The 24470-nt window shown below is 36.2% G+C and overlaps 1 protein-coding gene across 3 annotated transcripts; it reads right to left on the bottom strand.

The window, feature by feature from the left end:
• Positions 1 to 903: 903 nt before the first annotated feature.
• On the bottom strand, positions 904 to 21098 carry ABCD2 (ABC transporter family protein). Of its 3 annotated transcripts, none has more exons than XM_008788984.5 (10): positions 20696 to 21098; positions 19403 to 19598; positions 19205 to 19272; positions 17384 to 17710; positions 17130 to 17294; positions 12865 to 13093; positions 8448 to 8692; positions 8044 to 8359; positions 2484 to 2731; positions 904 to 1687 (listed from the first exon to the last, which is right to left on the bottom strand). In XM_008788984.5, exons 1-10 carry the CDS (start codon positions 20918 to 20920, stop codon positions 1493 to 1495), a joined length of 2214 nt encoding a protein of 737 aa, XP_008787206.3. In that variant the 5' UTR covers positions 20921 to 21098; the 3' UTR covers positions 904 to 1492. The 3 variants fall into 3 exon arrangements, with proteins under 3 accessions (XP_008787206.3, XP_088565543.1, XP_026660692.3); XM_088709417.2 differs by having other exon boundaries at positions 19205 to 19267; positions 20696 to 21065; XM_026804891.3 differs by lacking the exon at positions 2484 to 2731.
• Between the last annotated feature and the right edge of the window lie 3372 nt (positions 21099 to 24470).

Here is a 24470-nt window from a genome sequence, read left to right as displayed (position 1 = left end):
ATTGTTTTTCATTAATCTTTTCTTTTTTCCGGGAGTTTGATCGTTCAATTCGACTGTACAAAATACATATCACACTAAGGATGGATTGCATGATCATTTATTATTTACGTCAAAAATATGTTTTCCTTCCAAACATTCTACAAGCAAGCAATGAATCTCAAAATATCATCACGGGCAACTTTGTAAAGTTCAAAGTGAGTGTTTGTATCCCACATTGGTTAGTAAGGTCATAAATCAGATTACTTCTACATTTTGACACTGCATCACTGTATTATTTTGTCTGGCCATGTGAAAGGGCATGGACTTCTGATACAAATAAAAGCAAGCTTTCATGACGACATAATAAGGGCAAGAATAGCAGAATAAGGCTTGACGCAGATTTTGTTCAAGAGGTCCAAGTGGATTGCTCTCAAAATAAAGCGCTGCCTCTAGATAAATGAATTTAGAAAGCCATATCTAAATTGGTTCTAGATGACTTAGCGAGCCTCAAATGTCATCTTCCTAATCTATCTTATGCTATCTTGATAACATAGCCTTTCCATCCAATTTTCTGTTTATATACCGGACCAAGTAAAACGTTTGGTTGTGGTTTCTTGCTGAGGTTTTCTAAGAGTTGGCCTCAATCCTAATGGTGATTCATATCAGACGTACAAGATAGTTGAGAAACGATATTGAGATGGCATGGTCATCTACTTATACGGAAGTAAACAATAAAATAATGTATATCTCATTTAGTTGAATTATTTCAGAAGCAGAGAAGAAATATGTACCCTCCAAATCTAATATTGTTTATTAAAACCTACATGAATAATAAAAGACTTAATCGAATCAAGAAATCAAAAGAGAATTGATCAAATCCAGAAACCAAAGCCATCCGTACAAGCCTGTGCCAAACTGCATGGGTTTCTATTCTTCAACTTTCACATTTATTATCCAAACTCCCTTAGATAAAAGCCACATGTTATTAGCACAATGTATGCAGAGAAAAAAAGAGCCTGAGCACAGAGGACAATTGTGAAGAGTCCAACAAAAGTGGGCGCACGTAAGTATCAACTTTTGCAAAAAAGGCATCATCTATGTTTGTTCATACTCCATGCTATATTGAGGTTTAACAACACTATATAGGAATAATCAGGCCAGGTTCAGCTTACATTAATCCTTCCAAGGCATTTATATCACCACCTTCATACAGACCCTCTCTCATGTCATCATGCCATGAAGGGCTGGAGAGTTGAGGCTTGTCCCTACCAACCCATGGCTTGGCTTGGGCACTTTAGAGGTTTGATGCATTTTCCAGAAAAATAAAAGGAGTGATTTAGGAATGCAAAGTTGGGAACATCAGCCCTAGTGCAGAGAATTGCAGTTGGTCGATGATCCATCTTCACATAAAAGGAGCACTTTTTTCTTTCCGAACGACTGCTTCCAAGCCAAATGGTAACTCTCTGACAGGCTCATTGATTGTTTATACATGTACAGAGTCATTGTTTCACATTTAAAATGCTGAGTTCACCTCTTCAATGGAAGTGGTAGGGTTAATGGACTCAAGATGCCAGTTCCGTTGAGCGCTGTTCCTCGAATTGAATTTCGATATGTGCAAGACCTTGTTGTGGTAGTTGTATAGTGTCTTGCGGTGTCCAATGCTGATATATGTAATACCTGCAGCTTCAATCTGCCTGTATAGACGAGCCTGTGGATATAATGCAATTGTAAGAAGATATTGTTAAAGTTTGGACTCTAGCTAATTTATGTATTATTTCCCAATGATAATAAATTATCTATTAAAAGCTCTCAATATCTACAAGATGCCTATACCCATGTTTTGATGATTTAAGAGTGGGGACAGGGGGAAGAGATTTCAGTCATAAATAATATTATTGAAGACTTCAAGTTCAATAATGAGTGTTGCGGACACACTGGACATTTTTTCTATGCAGAGTGAATTTCAAATGCTACCCGTAAAATCATGGAGAATTCCAACGAAAAATGCAAGGGCCTGTTTCGTATTGTTGTGTTTTTTTTGTTTGTTTCCCTACAAATTAGTAAAACACCAAATGGAGATTGACATTGAAGTAGCATTTGTGCAAATTTTCTGCTATTTTTTTTGCTTTTATTCTCACTTTTTTGAAAGCGAAAAATCATTGCTACCAAAAGCTCTAAAAGGTTTTAGAAACAATTTAAGAAACAGAAGGGTTTCATTATCCATATTTGCCCGGTCTAGTTCAATTTTCTTCTTTGATTTTCGAAAACAAAAACAACACCAAGCAGGCTCTAAGTTATCTACCTTTTCCCTTTTTTCTTTTCTTTTTTTTAAAAAAAAATCAATGATGCATGGCATATTCATGTCTCACACCTGAAAATTTTAAAACCTGTGTCACTGGTAATTTTAGATGACTGATAAAGGGACCTAAGAACCCAATTATTGCTGAGTTAAAGAAGGAACCCAATTATTGCTGAGTTAAAGAAGGTTCACTATCACAACATACCTCGTTGGTATCATCCAATGCACTTGTAGACTCATCCAATAAAATCAATTTTGGCTTTGAAAGTAACAAACGAGCAAAAGCAAGGCGCTGTTGCTCACCAAGAGAAAGAACACTTGACCATTCATACATGGAATCCAGGCCATTGAAACGAGACAAGATGTCTCCGAGCTGAACAACTTCAAGCACATGAATCAGATCATCAACCGTGGGCTTCTTAGGCTTATTAGATTCATTTGCTGACCTCGACACTTCAGACAATAAAGGAAGAGAGACTGAGAAGTCATGCATGACACTACCTATGAAAAGCTCATCTAGGATTCTAGTAAATAGTCTAAAACATAAAACAGTAATTCAAGAGTTTATGCTAGAATTCAGTATTTTGCAAAAATGTAACTTATAAAACAAAAATAATGCTTTATAAATTATCAAAATTTCCAGAACGAATGTGATCACTCAAAAGGCCATTAAAGGACATGCAGATCTTCAGTGAAGATAATTTTTTTAATGTGCAATCGCGTTGTCTGTAAGTACTTGCTATATAAGGAGAATTAGCATTAAGTGAGCACCCAACTTCAGAAGCATTCAAGTTTGCAAATGCATGTTGCATAACAGACAAGTGGATTTAAAATGGAAAACAAGATCGGCTCCACAAACCAAAAAATGCCAAAATTATCAAAATTGTTTTCCATATTTTTCTTTTCTTCCTATTCTGTCATTCTTCTATTATTGAACTTTGAGGGTTCCCCCCATTAGCTGAATGTAAAGTGAAAACATTGCTAATTGGAAAACATTGCTAATGTAAACTGTAATTCAGCAACAACAAAAGAGTGCATTACGACACAGATATCCATCAAATATCATTGTTGCAGGCATATTTTTTCTTTAGATGACCCATTTTGGCTTAAGTATTTATTGTTGATAAAACCTCCAGCAATACATGCATTTATTAATATTTCCTTCTATTTGGGAAAGTCAAAAGGTAAACTGGACATCATTTATGAAAGTCAGGCACCTGATTTCAGTGATGCTAGGCAGCACCAACAGAGGTTTAAATAATATTGGATATGTTCGACCCACTTTCCATATTCCTATTGGTATCTACTCAAGTATGGATATTGGTTATATGTTAGGATGCAAATATAAAATTTTGCACATTTAAATCCAAATCCAAGTAAAAAATACACGTACAATGTGAGACTCGGCCAACTCGACTTACTTGAACCAAGTCAACCATTCTTGGCCAAGCTGGAGCTCGAGCGTCCAACCAAGAGAGATTGTTGCTCAGCTAAGCTAGTGAGAACTCGACTTACTTGAACCGGGCAAACATGATCACTGGGAAAGATCCCAGATCCGCCACCATGCATGGCATGACTGACAAGTGCATGCGAAAGCACCTAAAAACCTCGCCCCTTTCCTCTATTCTCTTCCTTCTCTCCCATGATTTCAAACCATCACCGCCTCTATCCTCTATTCCACCACATCCCCTATTCTCCTTCGAACTTTCGAGGGAGCATCGAAGCTCCTCCCCATTGATTTAGTAGAGCGATTAGTAATCAGACAATCTATACTATTTTACTTTCTGCCTCAGAGAATTAGGTCTTGTCTCTCCCCCTTCGGCCCTCATCTCTTTTCTTATTGCTGCTCGACCCACCATCCTGCCTGTCGAACATCACTGCTTGACCGGTGGTTTAGCTAAGCCCCTCAATCCACTAGATCCCCTGCTCTGTCGCCATTTCCTTCCTTCTCCCCTCCTTGATCCACTGAGTATCGACCACAAATCTTTCCCTCTTCGGTTGATTCACCACCCTCCCCTCACTACTCAGTCGTGGCCTCATCGTCAGATGACCGACCAGACCACCCTAGTCTCTCCTCCTCCTTGTCGCTCAAGTTTTGGCTAGCCACCACCTGCAGTCGGCCCTCCAGCTTCACCACCATCGTTGTGCTGGAGTCGATCCTAGCTCCTTCAATTTTACCTCTCTCCCTCTTTCCTCCCTCTATTAACCCAGCCAATGGCCTCTCTCCGTCATTCTTAACTTGCATACGAGTGCAATCGTCTGGACAAGAAGCAACCTAGCAAGGGCTCTATACTCAAAATCTTGAATTATGAGAAAACCCTAATCTCCTTATTTATCTAACTTTGGTAATTAGTTTGGATCGGGGTGGAAAAGTTCTAAGCATCAAAACCTTAAAATTAGAAGTTTGGAAAATAATAAATCAACAATTAATTAATTAAAATGCTCGAGAGGTGATTGATCATACTAGGTTGGTTTCCAGATTTTTATGAGGGTAATTAGTTTCTCCAAGCATATTAAATAATAACATTGAGTTAATTGGATATGTTAGGCGTACATGCGGACTGGTCCAAAGTCGAAAATAACTTAATATAATTAAATATACATTCTTGAAATGAACGGATGGGTGAAAGCTCTGGATTAGCCACATTAATATGGTTTGTCTGTCACAGGTTGGAGTGCGACATTGTCGATTGCCCCATCACGAATGAGAAACATAACATTATCGATTGCCCCATCACGGGTGAGAAACATGACATTATCGATTGCCCCATCACGGGCGAGAAACGTAACTATAACTAATCCAAAACCAAAAAGATGGTCAACAAGAATTGACAATATGGGTGGTATGGCTGTGACTAAAACTTATGGCAAAGAAGAGAGAGTGGCTACATAATAAAGACTTACACAAAATGAATCAAACCCTTCAACAAAATTGTGTATGATGGTCTTTGAGAACTCAATTCTTATGGATTGGCAAGTACCCAAATATATACTATGGAACTACTTCCAAGGCAATGGTTCTTTCCTTCCTATGAAACTCTAGAAATTGTCCCAATTTCATTTTTCATGAATTAGTTTCAATTTTCTACAAATGAAGAAAGTACCTAATCAATGAAATAACTTTGTGAGAAGTAGGGCTAATCCGACTCTTCAACCCAACGTGCGCTCAACCTACCGTAAATAGGTTTGGAATTGGGCAAAACAAGTTCGGGTCATAAACAGGTCGACCCATTTAACCTATTTAAAAATCGAGTCGAGTTCAAATTTAAGGCCCGTGACTTGTATAACCTATTTATTTATCTATTTAAGTTTGTGGATAATCAATCTTGTCTCTTCGCCTCTCTCTCTCTCTTTGTTGTAGGGTTCCATCCTCAAATCTCATCCCCCCCTCTCTCATTGTAGTCTATCCTCTGCAAACCCTATCCCCTCCTTTCTCTATGGCTTTGTCCTCCACGGCTCCATGATTGTCATCTGAATAGATGCAAGGCTCTGCGACGGCTGCAGCCTTGCCAAGTTCCAACTAGGAAGATGCTTTTAGGTTTGTATAAAAAGACTAGGATGATTCTTGGATGAGAATTTGCTGCATTGTGAAGCGAAATCTTGGATGATTCTGATAGGAACCAATTTTGGATGGTCTGTTTCCATTCTACTGGCAACCGATTGCAACCGTTTTGATTTAGATGTGAATCTAAGCCTCCTCTTCCTCTTCCTTTCTTTGCTTTGAACAGGTTATCAAACATGATTTAGCTATGAATTTGAGCCGTTTTGTTTATTAAACAAATTAAACAGGTCGGGTTAGGTTACTTGTTTATTAAACATGAGAGGTCCAAGTTTCAAATCCTGACCTATTTAATAAACTGGTCAGGTTCAGATCTAGGATTTTCTGACCCAACCCATATCTGACCCAACCTGACACAATTGCCACCCCTAGAGAGAAGTGATATATCCCTTTCTATTTGATTGCTATGCTGCCCTGAAACAAGTCCATTCCAATCTGTTTTTTTATTTACTGTTATCACATCCAGGCCTTTTGACAGCACCAACTTTGTATATAACAGAACTACACAGTTCATATCCAAAAAGAGCAAAGTTACAAACAAAATATGACAATTAAAGAAAAAAGGATGAATAAAATTGAACAAAGACTTGAACAATCTATCAACTAAAAGTGGAGAGATGGTTTCTCAAAAACATTTCACCCAATTCAACTAGCATTTGACTTTTGGAAAAGCTGTTTACCTTGATTATGCCAAATTTAGGTTGAGAGAGATGTTGTGTAAGCATACAAGAAATGTGAGAAGATGTAGGAAAAGGAGCTATTTTATGGAAAACCAAGAAATTCTGGAAAAAACAGTTCCCAGTGGTTCCCATGTGTTTCTCCTTGCATTGCACAATGTCGAAAGAATTTCTCAAGATCAGTAGCTGTTTCCTAAGTCAAGCAATTTTTGCCGCATGTTTCAAGCTTTTGTTTACTATGACCCTTCCAACGTGCATTGCATGCATCAATTGGGTAGAACAGAATAGCAATGATGTTGGCAATGCTTTATATAACAAAAAGCCCTAAATAAAATATAATTTACATTATACAATAATATGGAACAATAGGCATCTAATATGGGGTTAAGGCTTTAGCTTTGTGGTGATGAGTCCAGCAGTAAGGCAGATCACTGCCAGGTCAATGGCTTTGAGATTGGATGGCACCTAGTGCCCACCTCAACCCACTGTAAAAGACAAATAGAAGTGAATTTTCAACTATCACCCTCCCAGGTATCTCTATTGCTTCTCCCTATTGATCTATCGTGTCCGTAGCAGGCACGGAATGCATCCTCATGATGCCAATTCTATGTGAAACCTCCATTCAAGCGAAGATGGATAACTTTAAAATAGACAAGTATCATAGAGTTGAAATCTCCACTAATTAGCAAAGAAATTTTTGGAGTTATAAGAACTTATGCTAGCATGATGACGTATCAAGTTTCCCCAATATGTGGTTAGGATCAAGTTTTACCAACCAAAGGAAACTTGACTGCAGGTTCCATTCAAGATGAAATTGAGAACGTGGTAATAAATTTGGGAGTAATCATGATGTGGTACGTGCAAAGTGTCATCCTTTGATCAAGATGATATGAATGAGAATATCCATAAGTGGAAAATCCAAAACTAATTGAACAGTGGCAACCTTTGAATTAAGAAATATCATCTCACAATCACTTTCTAGAATGGAATTAAGAAAGCCATGAAACAGTCCAGCCAAAAATCCTCAAATCTTAATTTTTCCACATTCTCATGTTAAGGAAAAAATTGTTTCTAAGGGCAATGCATCACAGTTTTGGTGATTAGACTTCAAAATTCTATTATTTATGTGAAACATTAAATACTATATTAATATTACTGTATTATTTCAGTTAAAAGATCGATTATCAATATAATTATTGCAAGGAAGAGTGTTTTTGTTGAATAAGCAAAATACTTTAGAAAGGATTTTACTTCTTTTGCATTGTTGAATGAAAATATTGTTTTCTTTCCTTTGCATTTCTCCATCAAACCAAAAGCTTATTATCTGCATTATAAATCTGACCTTAACGCAGGTCAATAACTATACTAAGGAGATATTAGGCCCTAAATTTCTAGGGCACAAATGCAGATTGTCAGGTCTATGTAGATACATTCAGTTAGTTACTGTTTCAGGAATTACCTTTCGATAAAAGAAAGCAAGCCAACTGTATGACCTGTAATGACGGTATTTAGCATAAACCAAAACTTACCAGTCGTTTGAGAGTTTTCTGAAGGAAAGACTACATCCTCACTCCATGTGGGATAGAGTAATTGCTGGCGAAGTGTTCCCAATACCATATATGGCCTTTGGGGAAGGAAAAAGACACCCCTAGCTCTCCTGTTTCTTTCAAGTTCATCTTTCTTTAGTGAATTTATTGGTTTGGAAGAGTTGGTATCAGCTGAAATCGATGTTTGAAGTTGCCCAGAATCTTTCATATAGAATGTGATATTCCCTGTACCAGTAGTCCAGAGACCAGCCAGAGCTCGTAAGAATGAGGTCTTACCACTCCCACTGGGGCCCATCACCTATACATAAAACAAATTACATAAAATGTTCTCTGTTAATGGCGAGTAGTGTCAGGTAAAACATATTTGATACAAGAAAATCATTTACCAGCAAGTGATCTTGGTCATTGATATCAAGTGATAAGTCAGTAATAAGAATGTTACCACTTCGTGGTGTCTGTAATGTTAAATTTTGGATCTCTAATAACTTGTGGCAGCCAGCCTTAGGCACACATCCATTTGACCTCAAGGAGGTCGGAATCTTATCATCTTGAAATTGAATATTTATCTTCTCTGTATTACCATATTCAGGTATACAAGACTGGCTACCATCCAAAATATCATCAAACTCACCTGGAGGTAAAAAAACAATGGATTGGAGAGATGGTTTAAGAACATTGGTCTGAGATGGATTCAAAATGATAAGTGCATAGAAATCAAAGTCAAAGACAAGAATTATTCTAGGAAAGCACTAAAGATATAGATACGTTATGACATATGGCTGATAGTTAACGCACGCACATTTGAAAGTTCATTCTATATGTTCATCATATATCACCTGGCATGGTGGCCGACTTAGGTCAAACAATATTAAAATGTTGGTAGAATACTAATATCAACCTTAAATTTTCAAACCAAAACCAATGTATTATTGCATTTTTACTGATGAAACTATGCATTGTAGCACGTCGCCTGCTAATCAAAGTACAGATGAGCATGTTTCTTCACTTTCTGACCTACCTATCAGGGTATCTGAACTTACAAATACTATACATATGGTGAACATCCAGACACTCACAGTAAAGCCAATGTGTGACACTGTTGGACCGTTGATGTATAAATGGAAGACAGGATCTTTAGGGGCTATCTCAACAAGCATAAGATTTGCAATGCATATCGAAGCATTGTGTAACAATCAGTCAGAGAAAAGCCTATTTGAACTGAGCACATGCATCACACATAAGGAAGACGTCAGTTTAGTCGAGGGATAAACTATATGTCAACACTATGGATTGAAGTAACGGTGCATACTGGATTTAAGTATATACCAGCCTCAGTGATAAGGTACATATATCAATACACCCCTTGGTATTAACTGTACTGGCACATGCTATAATATCCCAGTTCTGTAGTGCCAGCATCACCAGGAGCATCATGCATCTGCATGATATCATACCATATTGGTAATGTACCGGTAAAGGTACTGGTAACTTCAACCGTGATAGCAACACTAGACCTACTCTTAAAGCTTCGAAGTAGTTGCAAACAACTTGGAGCCCAGTTTAGGACATCAAAAAACACACTTAGCCAGGTATCCACAGTGTGAATCAATGATGATAAGTGAACCAACTGATGCGGCCCATTATATGTTATAATAGGAGATAATTATACAAGATCCTATAAAAATATAACTATATTAATTTTCAAATTGCTAAAAAAACTCCCTAGGAATCTCTCCTCCGAAAACATATAGGTTTTAATGATACCTCATATTTCCTTATGAATCCATATCGCAAAGAACATATCATTAAGAGCCAAAGTTTCAAAGGGTAAAAATCTTTATTCCAATTATGGTTGACTAAGAATTCAATGATGATATGCTATACAACTGATGAGGCCCATTATATGTTATAATAGGAGATAATTATACAAGATTCTACAGAAATATTACTACATTAATTTTCAAATTGCTAAAAAACTCCCTAGTAATCAGTCCTTCAAAAAATGTAGGTTTTAATGATACCTCATATTTCCTTATGAATCCATATTGCAGAGGACATATCATTAAGAAGCCAAAGTTTCGAAGGTTACAAACTATGGTTGACTAAGAATTCATTAATATATTCTTCATTAAAGGCATGTGAGCTCCAATAGCTGATTCTTCTTTCGTATTCTGGAATTATATATGAACACTTTTTGTACTTGATATATGACCCTTTTACAAGAATTATATATTCATAATTTCAGATGTATGCATAGGAGAACTATAATTATAAAATCAAACTTTGTTGCAACTATTTGGGATTGGATGTATGAATCTTCTTCACCACTAATTCCTATTATAGGCTATACCCTATATTGTTGCAAGTCCTTCAAATCCTTTCTCTTAACTTTCATTCATGTTATAGGTCCTCCTTTCCTAATGCCCGAAAAAATCCAAGCACTGCTACTTTACCAGGGCAAACTTTCATAGTTTTGCCACATCCACTTGGTACTGATACACATATAAGACAGATAATGATATTCTTTTCACAAATGAGCAACCTAGGATTTAATACACATTTCGAAATTCATGAACCTAGTATTCTTCTGGGATGGATATGACACATTGTACTCATGAAACATTATATCGTGAATACTCCTTAAGTGTCTTAAAATTACCAACTATAAATCATGCATTTGCCCATAACTTTTATCGGCATGTCTTTTATTCTTTTACATCCAAAGAACACTGTTAGTCCTGCCATTATTCTTGCATACTTCTACTAAGATTTTTCAAATAAGCTACAAAGCACATTGGAATTTATTGGTTTCTGACGCAAGCCCTAAGCTATATAGAGAGAAGCACAAGGAACAGCAAGAGAAAAGTGGAAGACAACACCATGAATAAAAATTTATTAATCAACCAAAAGTCTCCTCAAACTAAACCCAAGGCCGTCCTATAGACAAGCCTTACAAAGGCATACTAAAAAAGGAAATCCAACCCAAAAAATAAAAGGAAAATAGACAAGGATTATTCAACCACAAAATATGAAAATTCGACGAAAACTAAAGCCAACTCTATGGAAAATCTCTGTAGGACTTTTCAATTGTTGGGGTTTCCAGCTGCAGATCTATTGGCTCCCACAAGGTTTGGCATGGTCCAATTGATCATAGTGTTTGTCAACTTCAACCAGGCCGCATCAGTTTCATGAATCATCCTACACTAACCTCAAACTTCCATATTGTATGGATCAAAAGAGTACTGCTAAAAGATACATTCACCAGGAAAGAGTAAGGCTGCAAATGGGTTGGGTTGACCCGTGACACAACCCTACTAGTTTAGACCCGACCCAATCCGTTTTGGAGGACCCGTGGGGCCGGGTCGGGTCCTAAAATTGGACTCATTCCATTTTATGGGTCGGGTTTGGGTTTACTGAATTCAAACCCGACCCGACCCATTTGAAATTTAGATGATTTTAGATTTTCAATCCTACGGCCCGACCTGACCCGAATCTATAAAATTATTTGGGCCAAAGGAGGTACAAACAAGTTCGGAAGCCATGGATAGATTGACCGGACCCGAACCCGAATGACCCGTTGGGTTAAAAATTGTAGCAGTTGACCCGACCCGACCCTACCCGATCTTCTATTGGGTTGGATCTGGGTCCAAAATTAGGACTCAAACAAAGAATTGGGTTGGGTCGAGGTCACTTATGACCCGACCCGACCCGACCCATTTGCACCTCTAGGAAAGAGCTACTAAAGCTTCTCTACAAATTCCTCCTCCCAAGGCAACAAAGATGAACCATAGTCAAACATGAAGAGTCAACAAACATACTTGCCAAGAGTTGCCTACAAGAAACAGATTGATTCTAAGCATGGTCTAAAGTTCAATATTCTCAAATGAAAGGCCCAAATAAGAGTAAAAGACAACTACATCCTAGAACTTCTATATTAGAAGGTTAGCTTTATCAGATGAATCTGGAATATAATGTTCAAACTGTTCATAAAGGCCTTTGTTCATATTATTTCAGAGAAACCAAATTTCATACATATTGATGCACTAGTCAAAATTAACAACTAATAAAAAAATCCAGAAGGGTGATAAAATTGGAGACAGTGGTGTTTCATTCACCTTGGGATCATGAACGCATCCCAACTTAATATGCTTGTCCTCCTATATCATGATAAAAAATGAAATCTAGAATTCAAAATTTTCACACCACATAAACAGCATTGAACCCATGTTCTTAAACTTTAGATCTCATGATGTGAAAATAGCTGTTAGTTACTCTATATGATCAATATTCTCAATCAATCAGCACACTAAAAACCCGCTTTTAAAACATGCCAGAGGTTTCTTTTTCTCAAAAATTATTCCAGAGGTTTGTATAAGCATTTTCAGCTGATTGAGAGACTCTCCACCTCACAAAACACTAGTAACAGATTTTTCAATGTTCTCAGGAATTACATTATTTAATTTCAGCCTAATCTTGAACAAAGGAATATTGGGAGAATGCTTCACAATGATGCAATATGGCACTGTTCAAATGCAAACAGGCTTTATACAAAAGGTAACGAGATTGTTATCAGGCTTTATACTGTTGTTAGGAGAGTACTGTGAGCATCGTATACCTGCATCAATTGCACCCTTGAGATACATGTAATAACAGATGTGAATATTTATAACCTGTTTGGTAGTTACTGACCATGAAATTAATCATATCTACATTGATGAACAAAGCAACTGATATACATACATACATACATACATACATATATACAGCACTTCAAATGAAATAAAAAATGTGCAAAGGCTTTACCTAGACGATCTATGACAGCTGAGAAGGCACTGATTGCTTGAAATTGATAAACGATGATGGAAAAATCGCCAAGAATATGATTGAAAGCAGAGACAGATTGGTTGATCACACCAAACTCGATTTTTCCTGAGAAATACATTGGAGCAACAACAGCAGCAGGGAGAATCTGAATTAAGTAGCGGTAACCACTGGTAAAGAACTCCAGATTTCGAGAAGAAATGAGCAATTGCTGCAGATGGAAAAAAGAAAATCAAATATGTTATAGATACAGGCGCCTCCAGAAAGTATGGAAATTTGAGATGCAAGCTGGAATTAAAAAAGAAAAGCATTCCTTAATACTTTGAAAGAAATAAGAAAATTTTAGTAGCATATTGCTTCATTAACGGCATTTGGATCTGGATTAAATGGTTGATAAAGGTATATTCTTCTTGTAGAAATTGCAATTCTTCATATCCACATCATAATCAGGCATAGCATGTCTCCGGCACAGGATCATGCACCATAACTTAAGGTTAGTATCATAATGAAGGTACGCAACTCTAATATTTGCCGGTTTAGAAAACACAGTTCGAGCACCATTGTTGAAAACAATTATTATGATCCGAAGATCCATTGGCATCACCATACTAGATCTGCAAGGGTCTTCAAAGCATGACCAGGTTGAATAGATTTATTAAGGCTAGTTCAACCACGATCAGAATACTAGCTTATAAAAATTGATATATCTGGTTTTAACTTAGAGCTTTCATATGAATACTAAAAATATTGAACCAATGGAACTTATGACTGCTAAACAGGATCACAGACTTTACAAAGAGGATAGTGCTTGTTTGTTATTTTATGGTGACGAATAAACTAGATTAATCAGACTTAACAAACATTTCAAACTAGCATTTGTCAAAAAATGCTATTCAAGTTTTTGGACAACAATTCAACCTGCCTGTGCTGTCCTGGAGCAATTTCTATTCAGATAAGTAGTCCATTCAAGAAAGATGCTATTGTTTCAGAACTTACAAGAATATACAATCAATAAGACAAAAGTTTAAAGGAACTTGATTTTAAAGCATAAATGCAGATGACAGGGACATGTGATGACACAATTGTCAACATGGAGATTACTATCACCTTTGTTAAAGGGTAACGTCAAATTGGTTTTCACATGCAAATGAGTCCACCAGCGTCTCATTTAACCATCTTATTGCTGTGTAGAAAGCGTTGCAAATTCAACCAACTTGCATAATCAATAGTAATGCAAGAGTTTGATCACTCTGATGTCTTCCAAAACAGCTATTTCACAAAGGTGATCTGAGTGAATGGCATTTTTTGAGTTCCTGTGCTTCATCCATGCCTGATACCAATACTCAGTACACCATGCAACCCATGTACATAATAAACTGAAGTTGTTGTCCAACAGAATAGTATCTAAGGAAAACGTTCTATTGTGATGTAGCAGAAAAGCATATTGATTGCAACTAAACACGCATCACCATTGAAAATACAAAGAAAAAAATACAAAGAAAGTCAAGACATCAAGAATGGATAATGGATGCCAATTTCATGAAGAAATCATTCTTAAAAAAATATTCAAAGCTTAAGGTAGCCATATGGTAGCTACCACAAATGACTCCTTATCTAAACATGCTTCATTTCTAAAAGTAATACCAATAACTAAATATTAATAATAGACGAGGAATTGCAGCAGTCCTGCATTCTGCTATCCCATGGCATGCTAATCTACTTGAGCATCAAGATTAAAGAGAACTTTTTTAATTTTTATTAAAATTATTAGTTGCAAAGAGCCAAAAGTGGATTGGTCATTCAGGCCACAACTAGAAAGCAAAACATAAAACTATTTTTGTCAAAGTGCATCATATTGCATCTATCATTTATAAAATAAACAATTATCTCAACCATGGTTAGTCAAACCACGCCGAACCAGCCAGTTCCGACGCACCGAACCGGACCAGTCAGTTACCGACATAGTTCGATACTTTGGTTCAACACATAAAAGGATCGCTTCAATTCAACTTTAATCGCCATCAAGGCTTTCAAAACCCCATCTGCCTATGCCACCACGTCCCCGAGCAATTGATTACCCTCTAGTTCCTCCTCTCTGGCCCTCTCTCTCTCCCTCCCTCTAGTTCCTCTTCTCTGGCCCTCTCCCTGTCCCTCCCCATGGTTCTTGTACATCACGGTTCAGTACCGTACGGACTAGTACACTATCGTACTAATCGCCAGCCCGCAGACCTATCGATACTGATTTTTCCAACCTTGATCCCAACTTTGTGAAAATGAAACAAAATGAATAAAGTAGTTTTTTATCACAAACTATTTTTTTACTAACAATCAGACGACGTTAAAAAAGCATAATAATTGAAAAGTAAGAAAATCAACAAAAACATAAAAAAAAAAGAAAGTAACAAACAAGTACCATCATAGGAAAGTAAACAAAAAAGACAACTACTATCTCAGTTTTATTTTTCTCTTAGGATGATGAAGGTCAGTAGGACAGCTGAAATTGGCGCAATCGTAAGGTTACTCCATTGTGACCTAAGTATCATGAGTGAAAATATAGAAACAATCTCTTCGTATGCATGGATAAAGGTGCATATATCTAAACCTCCCCAAACCTCAAAGTGGCAAAAGCCTCGTGCCCTAGGGCACACTTTTTTAATGATAAAGTTCAGTATTTCCACAATTGGATAATGAATGTGCATTCCTCACTTCCAACCATTGTATATTTGTCTTCGTAAGGAGTATGGTATTCTAAGAGTTTATTTGGGCGATGGCGCCTGGCAATGGATAGTTTGCATTCATTTGATTAACTCCAACAAACACTCAAGTTCATTAAGTTGCAGTAAAAAATCATCATTCAGTGCCTCTATTTTCAACTCTAGAGCAACATCTTGTACCAAACAGTGGTAATGCAAAAATTAAACACAACGACATTCATCCCACCCTGTTTCTTAGCATGCATACTTCATTTATACTTCTGAAATGGGCTTGAGTCCACATTTTATCTATAAATGCCTCTGATGCAAAGAAAAGAAAAGCACCCAATTAATCGTATGTAGGATTATAATGTCAATTAAAAATTACATCTGAGACACTCCTCTAAAAGTTTGGCCATTTGAAGAACCAGTATTATGTTGTCCATAATTTTCTTGCAATCTTGTGCTGATTTCATGCAAGATTGTTGCATTAAAATTTTTTAGCAGTAATGTATTCATAAATAGTTTTGCATGTTAAGATTTACAAACAAAAATTCTTTTCACCCCAGCTATGCATGTCGATTAATTTGTTGATTATAATCAACGCATCAAATAAAATTAAACAAGCCAAAAACATGCAAAAATGCATGTGTATAGATACATTCTTTCTTTAGTTTTGTTCATATAAAAGTTTATATTAAATATCTTTGCATAAAATACAATAATAGTTAAAGAACTTGGTAAATCATCTGTACATAGAATGTATTGTATTTCAAAACATGATTAGCAATTCATACATGTACATGTATATTTAAATTTCACTCAGTGACCTAGACTAATTGCAGCAAACATGCCAGCATCACCACATGATCATGTAAACCTATAACAATGGGCGGGTGATCTTCATGCCTCTGCTGGAGGGCATAGGGAAGAAAGGGCCATGATCAACGACAAGTGTTGGGCAGGAGCAATGCCATCGTAATGTCCCACTCACTAAGAGACCAAATGGGAGGGTCTACCTAATGAACCTGCTAAAATGTTTATGGTTGTTTAAACAACAAAAATAAGCTCATAATAATGGGCCATTGAACTTTACATGCATCTTCCAAAGAACAAAGAAGTGCCCTTTCAAGTACTCGGTTACAGAGAAGTGTCTGGTGGCAATAATTTTACTGCACTATCTCATTCTCCAAGAACATAAGTTTAACAGATCAGTGACCTATCTTATGCAACAATCACTTCTGCCACTAAGCTCTAATTTGTTGTCATAGTCAAATAATAACTTATCATCTCAATAACTTATGGTTTTCAACCTGTTCCTCACAATTATACCTTGCTTGTGCAAATGTGATTGAAATGTGTACTTTTTTCAATTTCCAATGATTGTACCTGGTAGTTAATATTTAGTCAGATGGTTGATTATTTATGGCTTTATTTTTTTGAAGGAAAAAGAAAAATAAATACTTATAAAATGGACTAAGCAATGATCCATGAGTATCATAAGATGCTGTACAGAATAGTTAAGAAATTAATTAGATGCAAACAGGAACTTACACTTAAATTTTCAAAAGCCCTTCTAAAACGCTCCAGCAACAGGTGCACTTCATTTTCCTCACCTCCATAAAAAGCAATTGATTCAGCATTTTCTCGAACCCGCACAAGCCCATAACGAAAATCTGCTTCTTTCTTCTCTTGCAGAAAATTTAAAGTGACTAAATCCTGAAAAATAGACAGGACCACTTAGGAAAAGAAAAGCAGAAGATCACCATGCAGAAAGTTCTATAAGTAGTAGAGTTAGGCAGAGTTACCTTTCCAAGGAACACACTGATAGCTGTGCCACCAAGAGAGTAAACAAGAAGCACAACAAATAATGGTGGATAAATTCCATACAGAATGTTACTGAATGATATCAGGTCTACAGCTGAAGTGAAGAGAGTCAAAGAAAATGAAAGTGCAGTTCCAGTGAAGGTACTTAGATCATCAACAATCCGTTGGTCTGGATTGTCAATTATAGACTGAGATTGAATTTTATAAAATGTCTGGTTCCTAAAATAGCGTTTCATGTAGTAGCCTGTCATCCAAGATCGCCATCTTAAAGAAAGGGTCTCCCTTGCATAGTCTCTTAAAACAAAGAACTGCAAGACACCAGAAAAGCACATGCAAAGCTTAGTTGAAACCAAAAAATAAGAGTGGAGTTTATAATAATTTGCTTTAATTCGGTTGCACATCCACATATGTGTAATATGAAAAATGCTGGAAAGAGGAAAACCCCTATGGTTTACAAGCTGCAACACTAGTACCAACATCTACAGCTTATATCTGTGCCATATGTGATGTATAAATGTATGCTTGAGTCTTTTGAAAATTGAAGTGCAGAGCATATATAAACACCTAAACAATTGTTACCCATGCAAAATCTAGGCGGGACCACTCCTAGGTAGTTCAATGGTTTAAGTGGGTATAACCACAAGCCAAGAGTTATTGATCTCTCATCTTGGCAGCTTAGTATCTTGACCCATGAAATCTACTTGGATCGCATCAATATAATATTTTACCTTTGCTCAAGATAAATTATCTTTTGGATGACTTTTTGATTATAAGCCATTAGCTCTCCTCCATTTTACATGCTTACCTATGGAGGCTTAAGACATCTCCTCGGTCCTTAATACTCCTCTTAAAGTCCTGATGCTGCTGCATGTTGTTATCCTATGCACTTGATAAGGCACACCCGAGATCATTTAAGTTTGCATATAATACTCTTGCTCTATGCAATTTTATTCCTTGTAGACATTCTTGTAGGCCAAGCATTATCTAAAGGCAGCTCAATTTACAGATTAGCAAGCAAGGATATCAACTCTTGTGCATATGCCAGCTAGCAGTTGACACGATACATCTTGAGCCATGGTGGCACTCAACACACACATCAACAAAAGGATACACTTGTTATAAAAAGACTAGTAAGTTGTGTGCTAAGAAATGCTGTCTTATTCATTTTACTCAAGCACAAACAAAATTTAATTGCTTTACACTTCTTTATACATGTATTTCTTTAACAGATGAACATAATTTTACGCAATCTACAGTAACAAAAGTTGTAGACCATCCTAAACATCGTGATTGTTGTTTAACATGCGCACTGCATATTCCAAGACATATTCCAAGCAAGTTGATATGCAAACATTACTTAGCTATGTACACATGTTAAAATCAGGAAAATGCTTGAAATATATGATACAAAAACTAATAGGGAGTACATAACTATGTTTACATGTTAACAATTTTCCCCCTGTTACTTTCATTAATATTTTTGTATTTACAACTCATACTATAGTGTCCATAAACCATTACTTGACATTTAGTGTATTAACAGCAGACAGAAGTAACAAATTCACTAGTAGATTAGATGCATGATAATTCAAAAGTTTTTCATTCCACAAAAACTTCATTAGTTCCATGTACTAAGCAGAACTAGAAGAATCGCCATCATAAAACAAAACAAGTTGAAAACCTTAACCAATAAACTTCAATCCAATCACGTGACTTTGAAAAACAAACATATGTAGATGCCCCAAAACATTCTTTTAATGGCATGCAGAGCAATACCTACAAGAGAGCAGCAATATGCTCACCGGAATTCCTCCAGCAAAACCCCCTAAATAGTAGAGAAGTTGCTTTGTAAATTGTTCCTGATCCTTGTCTTGCAAAAGATACCAGAAGCAACTGAAACTTAATTAGCAAATACATGTGTCTTTTTATTATCATTAACGTTATGTTGGGAAAAAATATATAAAATGCCATGATGATTCGAAAAGAAAAAAAAAACTCACTAGCAAGCGCATTGTAAAAATCACGCCCAAGAAAGTTAAATCCAACACTAATCCCTGTTGTTCCCAAGGTGAGAGCAAATAATGCAGCAAGCCTTAGCCTAGCTTGGACTTTGTCCTCTGATGACCAATATGGTGCAGCCACCTTCCAGAATCTTCTTAAAAGTGTCCCAAGGTCTGGATGCACCCTGTTCTCATCCTATGGAAAAGGCATACGTGTCAATTAGCTATATGGAAGGTTGCAATAAGATTATCGGGAAAAAAAAAACGCTAAAAAGATCACTGACAGCAATCTTCCAGTAAAATGTATCAGACGATTGACAAAAGCGAAAACCAACAAAAGACTTCTAGATAATAGCAGAAAAAGTTCAGCTGATATAAGTGTAGAATGTAGATGCACAGCCTCCATAATCTTAACAATTATCTCCATCCTGTTTTGAGCATGATGAAGAGAGCGGACCAAGAAGCAAAGAAATCTACTCGGAAATCAAAATTTCATCCAGCCAATCTGCATATAATCAATTCAATCAAGAGAACAAAAAGGAGGGTTTCTAGAAAAAAGGAGTCATATGTACACCAATCAAGCAACTAATCTTATAGGCGGCCAATGCTTACACACTGACAACAAGTCTTTCACCACCCCTTTATTGGTCCTTCCCTTTTCGAACATTATAGAAAGATCAAACGAAGAAGCAAAGAGACTGAAAAAAAAAAAATAGGGCCCGTTTGGCATTTCTTTGTTTTCTGTTTTTGTTTTCAAAAACACAATAAGGAAAATGAACTAAAATAAACAACACTTGATAGAAACCCTTTTGTTTTCTGCAATATCCTGAAAAACCTTTAGAACTTTTGGAAGCAAAGATTTGTTGTTTTCGAAAAAAAGATTGAAAATAGCCGAAGCTTCATGTCAATGCTATCTTCAACATCAATCACCGTGTGGTATTTGACTAATTTATAGGAAAACAAAGACACAAAAACAATAAAGAATGCCAAACAGACCCTTAATTCAACGAGTCTACCGACAGGATCAATACAATCGACGAAACAGGAAATGAACAAAGAACGTGAGTCTTGAGCAAAAGATAGTTACCACACATATCACATAAAAAGGATTAAAGAAGTTCCAAGAAGAACAAAGCATCAAAAATCATTAAATAAAACAGTGTCTTTCTGAAAGAATCAAACCAAAAACCAAAAAAAATCTTTGCTCAAGAATCAAGATCTCACCCAAAGAATCTCACACACAAGATCAACTCAGCAAGAACGAGAACTGAAGAACAACAAAGAGTCTCTCACCTTATCTTCCACTGCGGCGGTGGACCTAGACTCCCCGACGGCGGACGGCGATCTGACGACGGTGGGAGGAACCGCCGTCCTCCGGCGGCGCATCGCGAGAGGAGACGAGATCTTGGAGACGCCAAGGGAAGAAGAAGGACAGGAGAAGAATGGAGCGGAGGAGAGGCGACATGGGGGTGGAAGTAGCAATAAAGGAGGAGCAGAGGAGAGAATAGAAGCAAGCATCTTCTCTCTTCCCTCCCTTTTCCCCTATTGTTAGGTAGAGGCTTTCCGCTTTTGGGCCGGAGGAAGCAATTTGGAGCCCGCTTCCCTCTCTCTCTCTCTCTCTCTCTCTCCCCCTCCCCCCTTCGCTGCGGGAAAAAATTGATTTGGCACGTCGGCAGCCGCACGCGGCTTATCCGCATATATTTACACCGGCAACGAGTAACACCTGGTCCCAATTATTACATCAGCGACTGACCGTCAAACATCGCCTGATGGAGATCAGATGGTCAGTTTTCAATTCGCTCGCGAGAGAATCAATTCTTGGCTTGCATTGGCCGGTTAGTCATGAGACCATTTTTTTTTATCGAAAAAATAAATCCCGTAGATTAAAAAAATAAACAAATACCATCAGAAAATGATATCTAAACTTTTCTATTGGATTACTGAATAGTTGTAATCTAAAAATATCATTTCTTAATAGAGATATCTTTATTTATATTATATTAGTAGTATATTAATGACATTAATATAATTAATATTAATTTTATTAATATTTTATTAATAAAATATAAATTTATTACTATATTGATTAATAGTACATTTAATATATTGATATATATATATTAATAAAGATAAATTATTAATAAATAATTAGCAAATATTTATTAATTTTCAATAAATCTAATATGTGATTTAGTAATAATTAATATATTTATTTACATACCAAAACATATTGAAATTTATTTATAATAAGAAATATATTTTCTAATATATATAATTAATTTAAAAATATTTATTAACCCATGAAAATATATTTCAATATTTGAAATAGTCAATATTAATAGTGTTTGTATAAATTGACCATAAATAGCCAACAAATGGATAAAAGAATATTTCTATCCCAATATTCTAAATATTTGTTTCAAGCAGATGAGATTCGGTTAAGTTTTAGCCCAGATTAGAAGAAACACAAGAGTACATGATGGAAAATCAATGCCACGCATAAATATTTTTTATTACTTTTAATTTGCCGAGGTCACCTAGATAGTATACAAAAGATCAAAGTTTGATAATAGTAAGATAATGATCTAGAAGAAATGCCACCAGCAATTTGAACTCAAGGCTAAACATGAAATGATCCATAAATATATCCAAAATATCCTCCAACATGTTTAAAAGCAAATTTTTAAATTTAAAATTGAATTAAAGGCAAAAAAAAAGTATTTGTTTTGAGAAGAAAGGAAAAAATAACACCCATCCTCAGGCTACCAAATAAATCCATGGTTGATCAACAAGGACCAGTGACATTAAACGCTTCCAGTTGATGGGGAGTCATATAGAATGTTTTGGAGTTACACCAATTCTTGACTAAAACCCATGAATATCACTTATCAACCAAGGCTCTGCTTTGTTTCATTCCATAATAATAATAATAATAATAAATGGAAAGGAATAATTGTGCCTTCTGAAATAGTTGTATCACAAGTTATTTTCAAGTTAACCTTTAGTCAAGACTTGAGAGTCCTTTCATCTATTAAAAAAAAAATAGATCCAAATAATGATTTTATATTAGGAAGTACCGGGACTTCTTTTCTTGACATAGTAATCTCTAAATGAATTTTGAATCCCTTTGTCTTGTATATGCTTGGTTTTTATAAAACTGATTGATAGGTATGTCAGTAAATATAAACAAAACTGATAAGGCCAAAAGAAAGGCTTTTATGTTTAAATATAACACCCGGTCCGCCGGAGGACCGAGTGTGTTAATTTGCTACACTGGCGTCCATGGGGAAGAAGAGGCTTTTTTTTTATACACCTTGAGGTCGGTATTTGAATGAGGTCCGCGCTTTTTCTTAAGCTACAAAGGAATTCCATCTTAGATTTCCAGGAGTAGTTGATTTAATGAACCATGTTTTTTTTTTAATTTTACACGGCATCATTTTGAAATCTAAGCTAGAACCAAATTTATAAATGCATAAAGTCTTAGCAACATTTATATATTTACAGATATTTATGATTTGATTTATGCAAGTATCCAGAGGCAACAGCAGCAAATAATAGAAACAAAACTACGTCCGACAAACAATAGCATCATTAACTTAATCTATTTTTGTTCAATTAGTAACCGTGAACAATTCATGAATGAATTAACAAAGATTGTGGACCATTTTATAAACAAAAATAATTCATTCAGCCAATGAAAACTTTGGGAGTCTAATATTTAATGAAACAAAATAACTTTCATCGATTCAAACGATGCTGTAACTGTGCCTGTCATGGGCTAAATCCTTCAAATCTATGTATAAGTCTTTCCTCGCAATTTAATCACTGAGTATTGAAGTGAATCATTGCAGACCATATTAAAGTTTCTTTGCCCAATCTAGAGTATATTTTCAGTCTTTGACCTCCAAAACTTGCTCAATTTTTTTAAGAGTTTTAGCTTTTCCGGTTCTTATTTTATTAGCTCGCTAGGTTCACACTCATGCTAACAAAGTTGCAATAATTTAAAGCTATGGGCCTGAGCTTCTGTTGGTTAAAACTTCGTTCACGTGTCTCTCTGACGATTAATCAAATCATAGGGTGCAATCCCTTTTGATATCGACCGTGTGATAGGTTTGGACTGCATGAAAGCGGAGCTGGAGAGCTTTTTTTTTGCAAAATCTTTCACAAATTTGCTGAAAATTGGCTTTCGATTATGCTTCATTCCTTGTAAAAAAATTGTACCATCTATTTTCTTCTGCAGCGTTTTAAAACCACTGAAGAAGTGGTGGTCGAAGCTGCAACTAAAGCAAATATGGGACTCTTGTTATATCGAGGAATAGTAGTCTCACATCGAGAACTTTTGTGATGCTCTTGGGCTTATCCATCTAAAAATCTGAGTTCTTAAATAGAATCTTGACATGGTATTGGAGCTAATTAATTTTTCATACCTATCGAAACTAAGATGTTGAGGAATAATAGTCCGATATGAGATAAGTTAAGAATGCTAGTGGTGCTTATATACTCTTGGGCCCATAATTCTATATGAGAATTATGAGCGTTGGCGACAAGGAGAGTCAGATTGTAATTATAGCCAAAATGAATGTTACGTTCTTTCATCTAAGAAATAACAAACCTTACAGCTATGGAATCTGACAATGGCTTCCATCATTCTTAAGATCAAGAGCTACAGTTGTGTGCCTTGTCTAAAAATTTCTTGCACTCGCATTTGTATTATCATGATGGAGCGCTGTGTGCACAGGTGCCAAGTCTTTATGATTCAGTCATCTAAACTTCGAGCTGTTGATCTTAAATGAAAGAATATTAATTCTTGGGTCTTGGCACACTAAACAAGTCTCAGTGCTGACATCTAATAAACTTTTTCTGCTTATCCCTAAGAATTGGTCTAGAACGATTGGGTTGATTTGTGATGCGCCACACAGAGTACTTCGTCTCATCCAGAAGTTGGTGGCCGCAGGCACCGATGATCTAATTCCGAGATTATCTGGAAGCAATCCAGGAATGGAAGGGAGCAAAGATGGGTCCGTCGACCTTCCAGATATTAATTTTATGCACGGAACCCGCAAGCCGA

Source organism: Phoenix dactylifera, chromosome 12 (assembly GCF_051530095.1).
Source record: "Phoenix dactylifera cultivar Ajwa chromosome 12, Ajwa_hap1_PhDact_Kaust_v1.1, whole genome shotgun sequence".
In the NCBI taxonomy this organism is placed as follows: domain Eukaryota; kingdom Viridiplantae; phylum Streptophyta; class Magnoliopsida; order Arecales; family Arecaceae; genus Phoenix; species Phoenix dactylifera.
The sequence above is the reverse complement of the archived record's forward strand: the minus strand, read 5'-3'. Positions and strand labels throughout refer to the sequence as shown.

What these genes read in the sequence shown, in the direction of transcription:
- ABCD2 (XM_008788984.5), bottom strand. Translation starts at nt 20,920, where the DNA reads ATGCTTGCTTCTATTCTCTCCTCTGCTCCTCCTTTATTGCTACTTCCA. An exon ending in TTTTTACAATGCGCTTGCTA is followed by an intron (nt 19,273 to 19,402) that starts GTGAGTTTTTTT and finishes ATCTTTTGCAAG; the next exon opens with ACAAGGATCAGGAACAATTT. An exon ending in GGGCTTTTGAAAATTTAAGT is followed by an intron (nt 13,094 to 17,129) that starts GTAAGTTCCTGT and finishes TTCCATCTGCAG; the next exon opens with CAATTGCTCATTTCTTCTCG.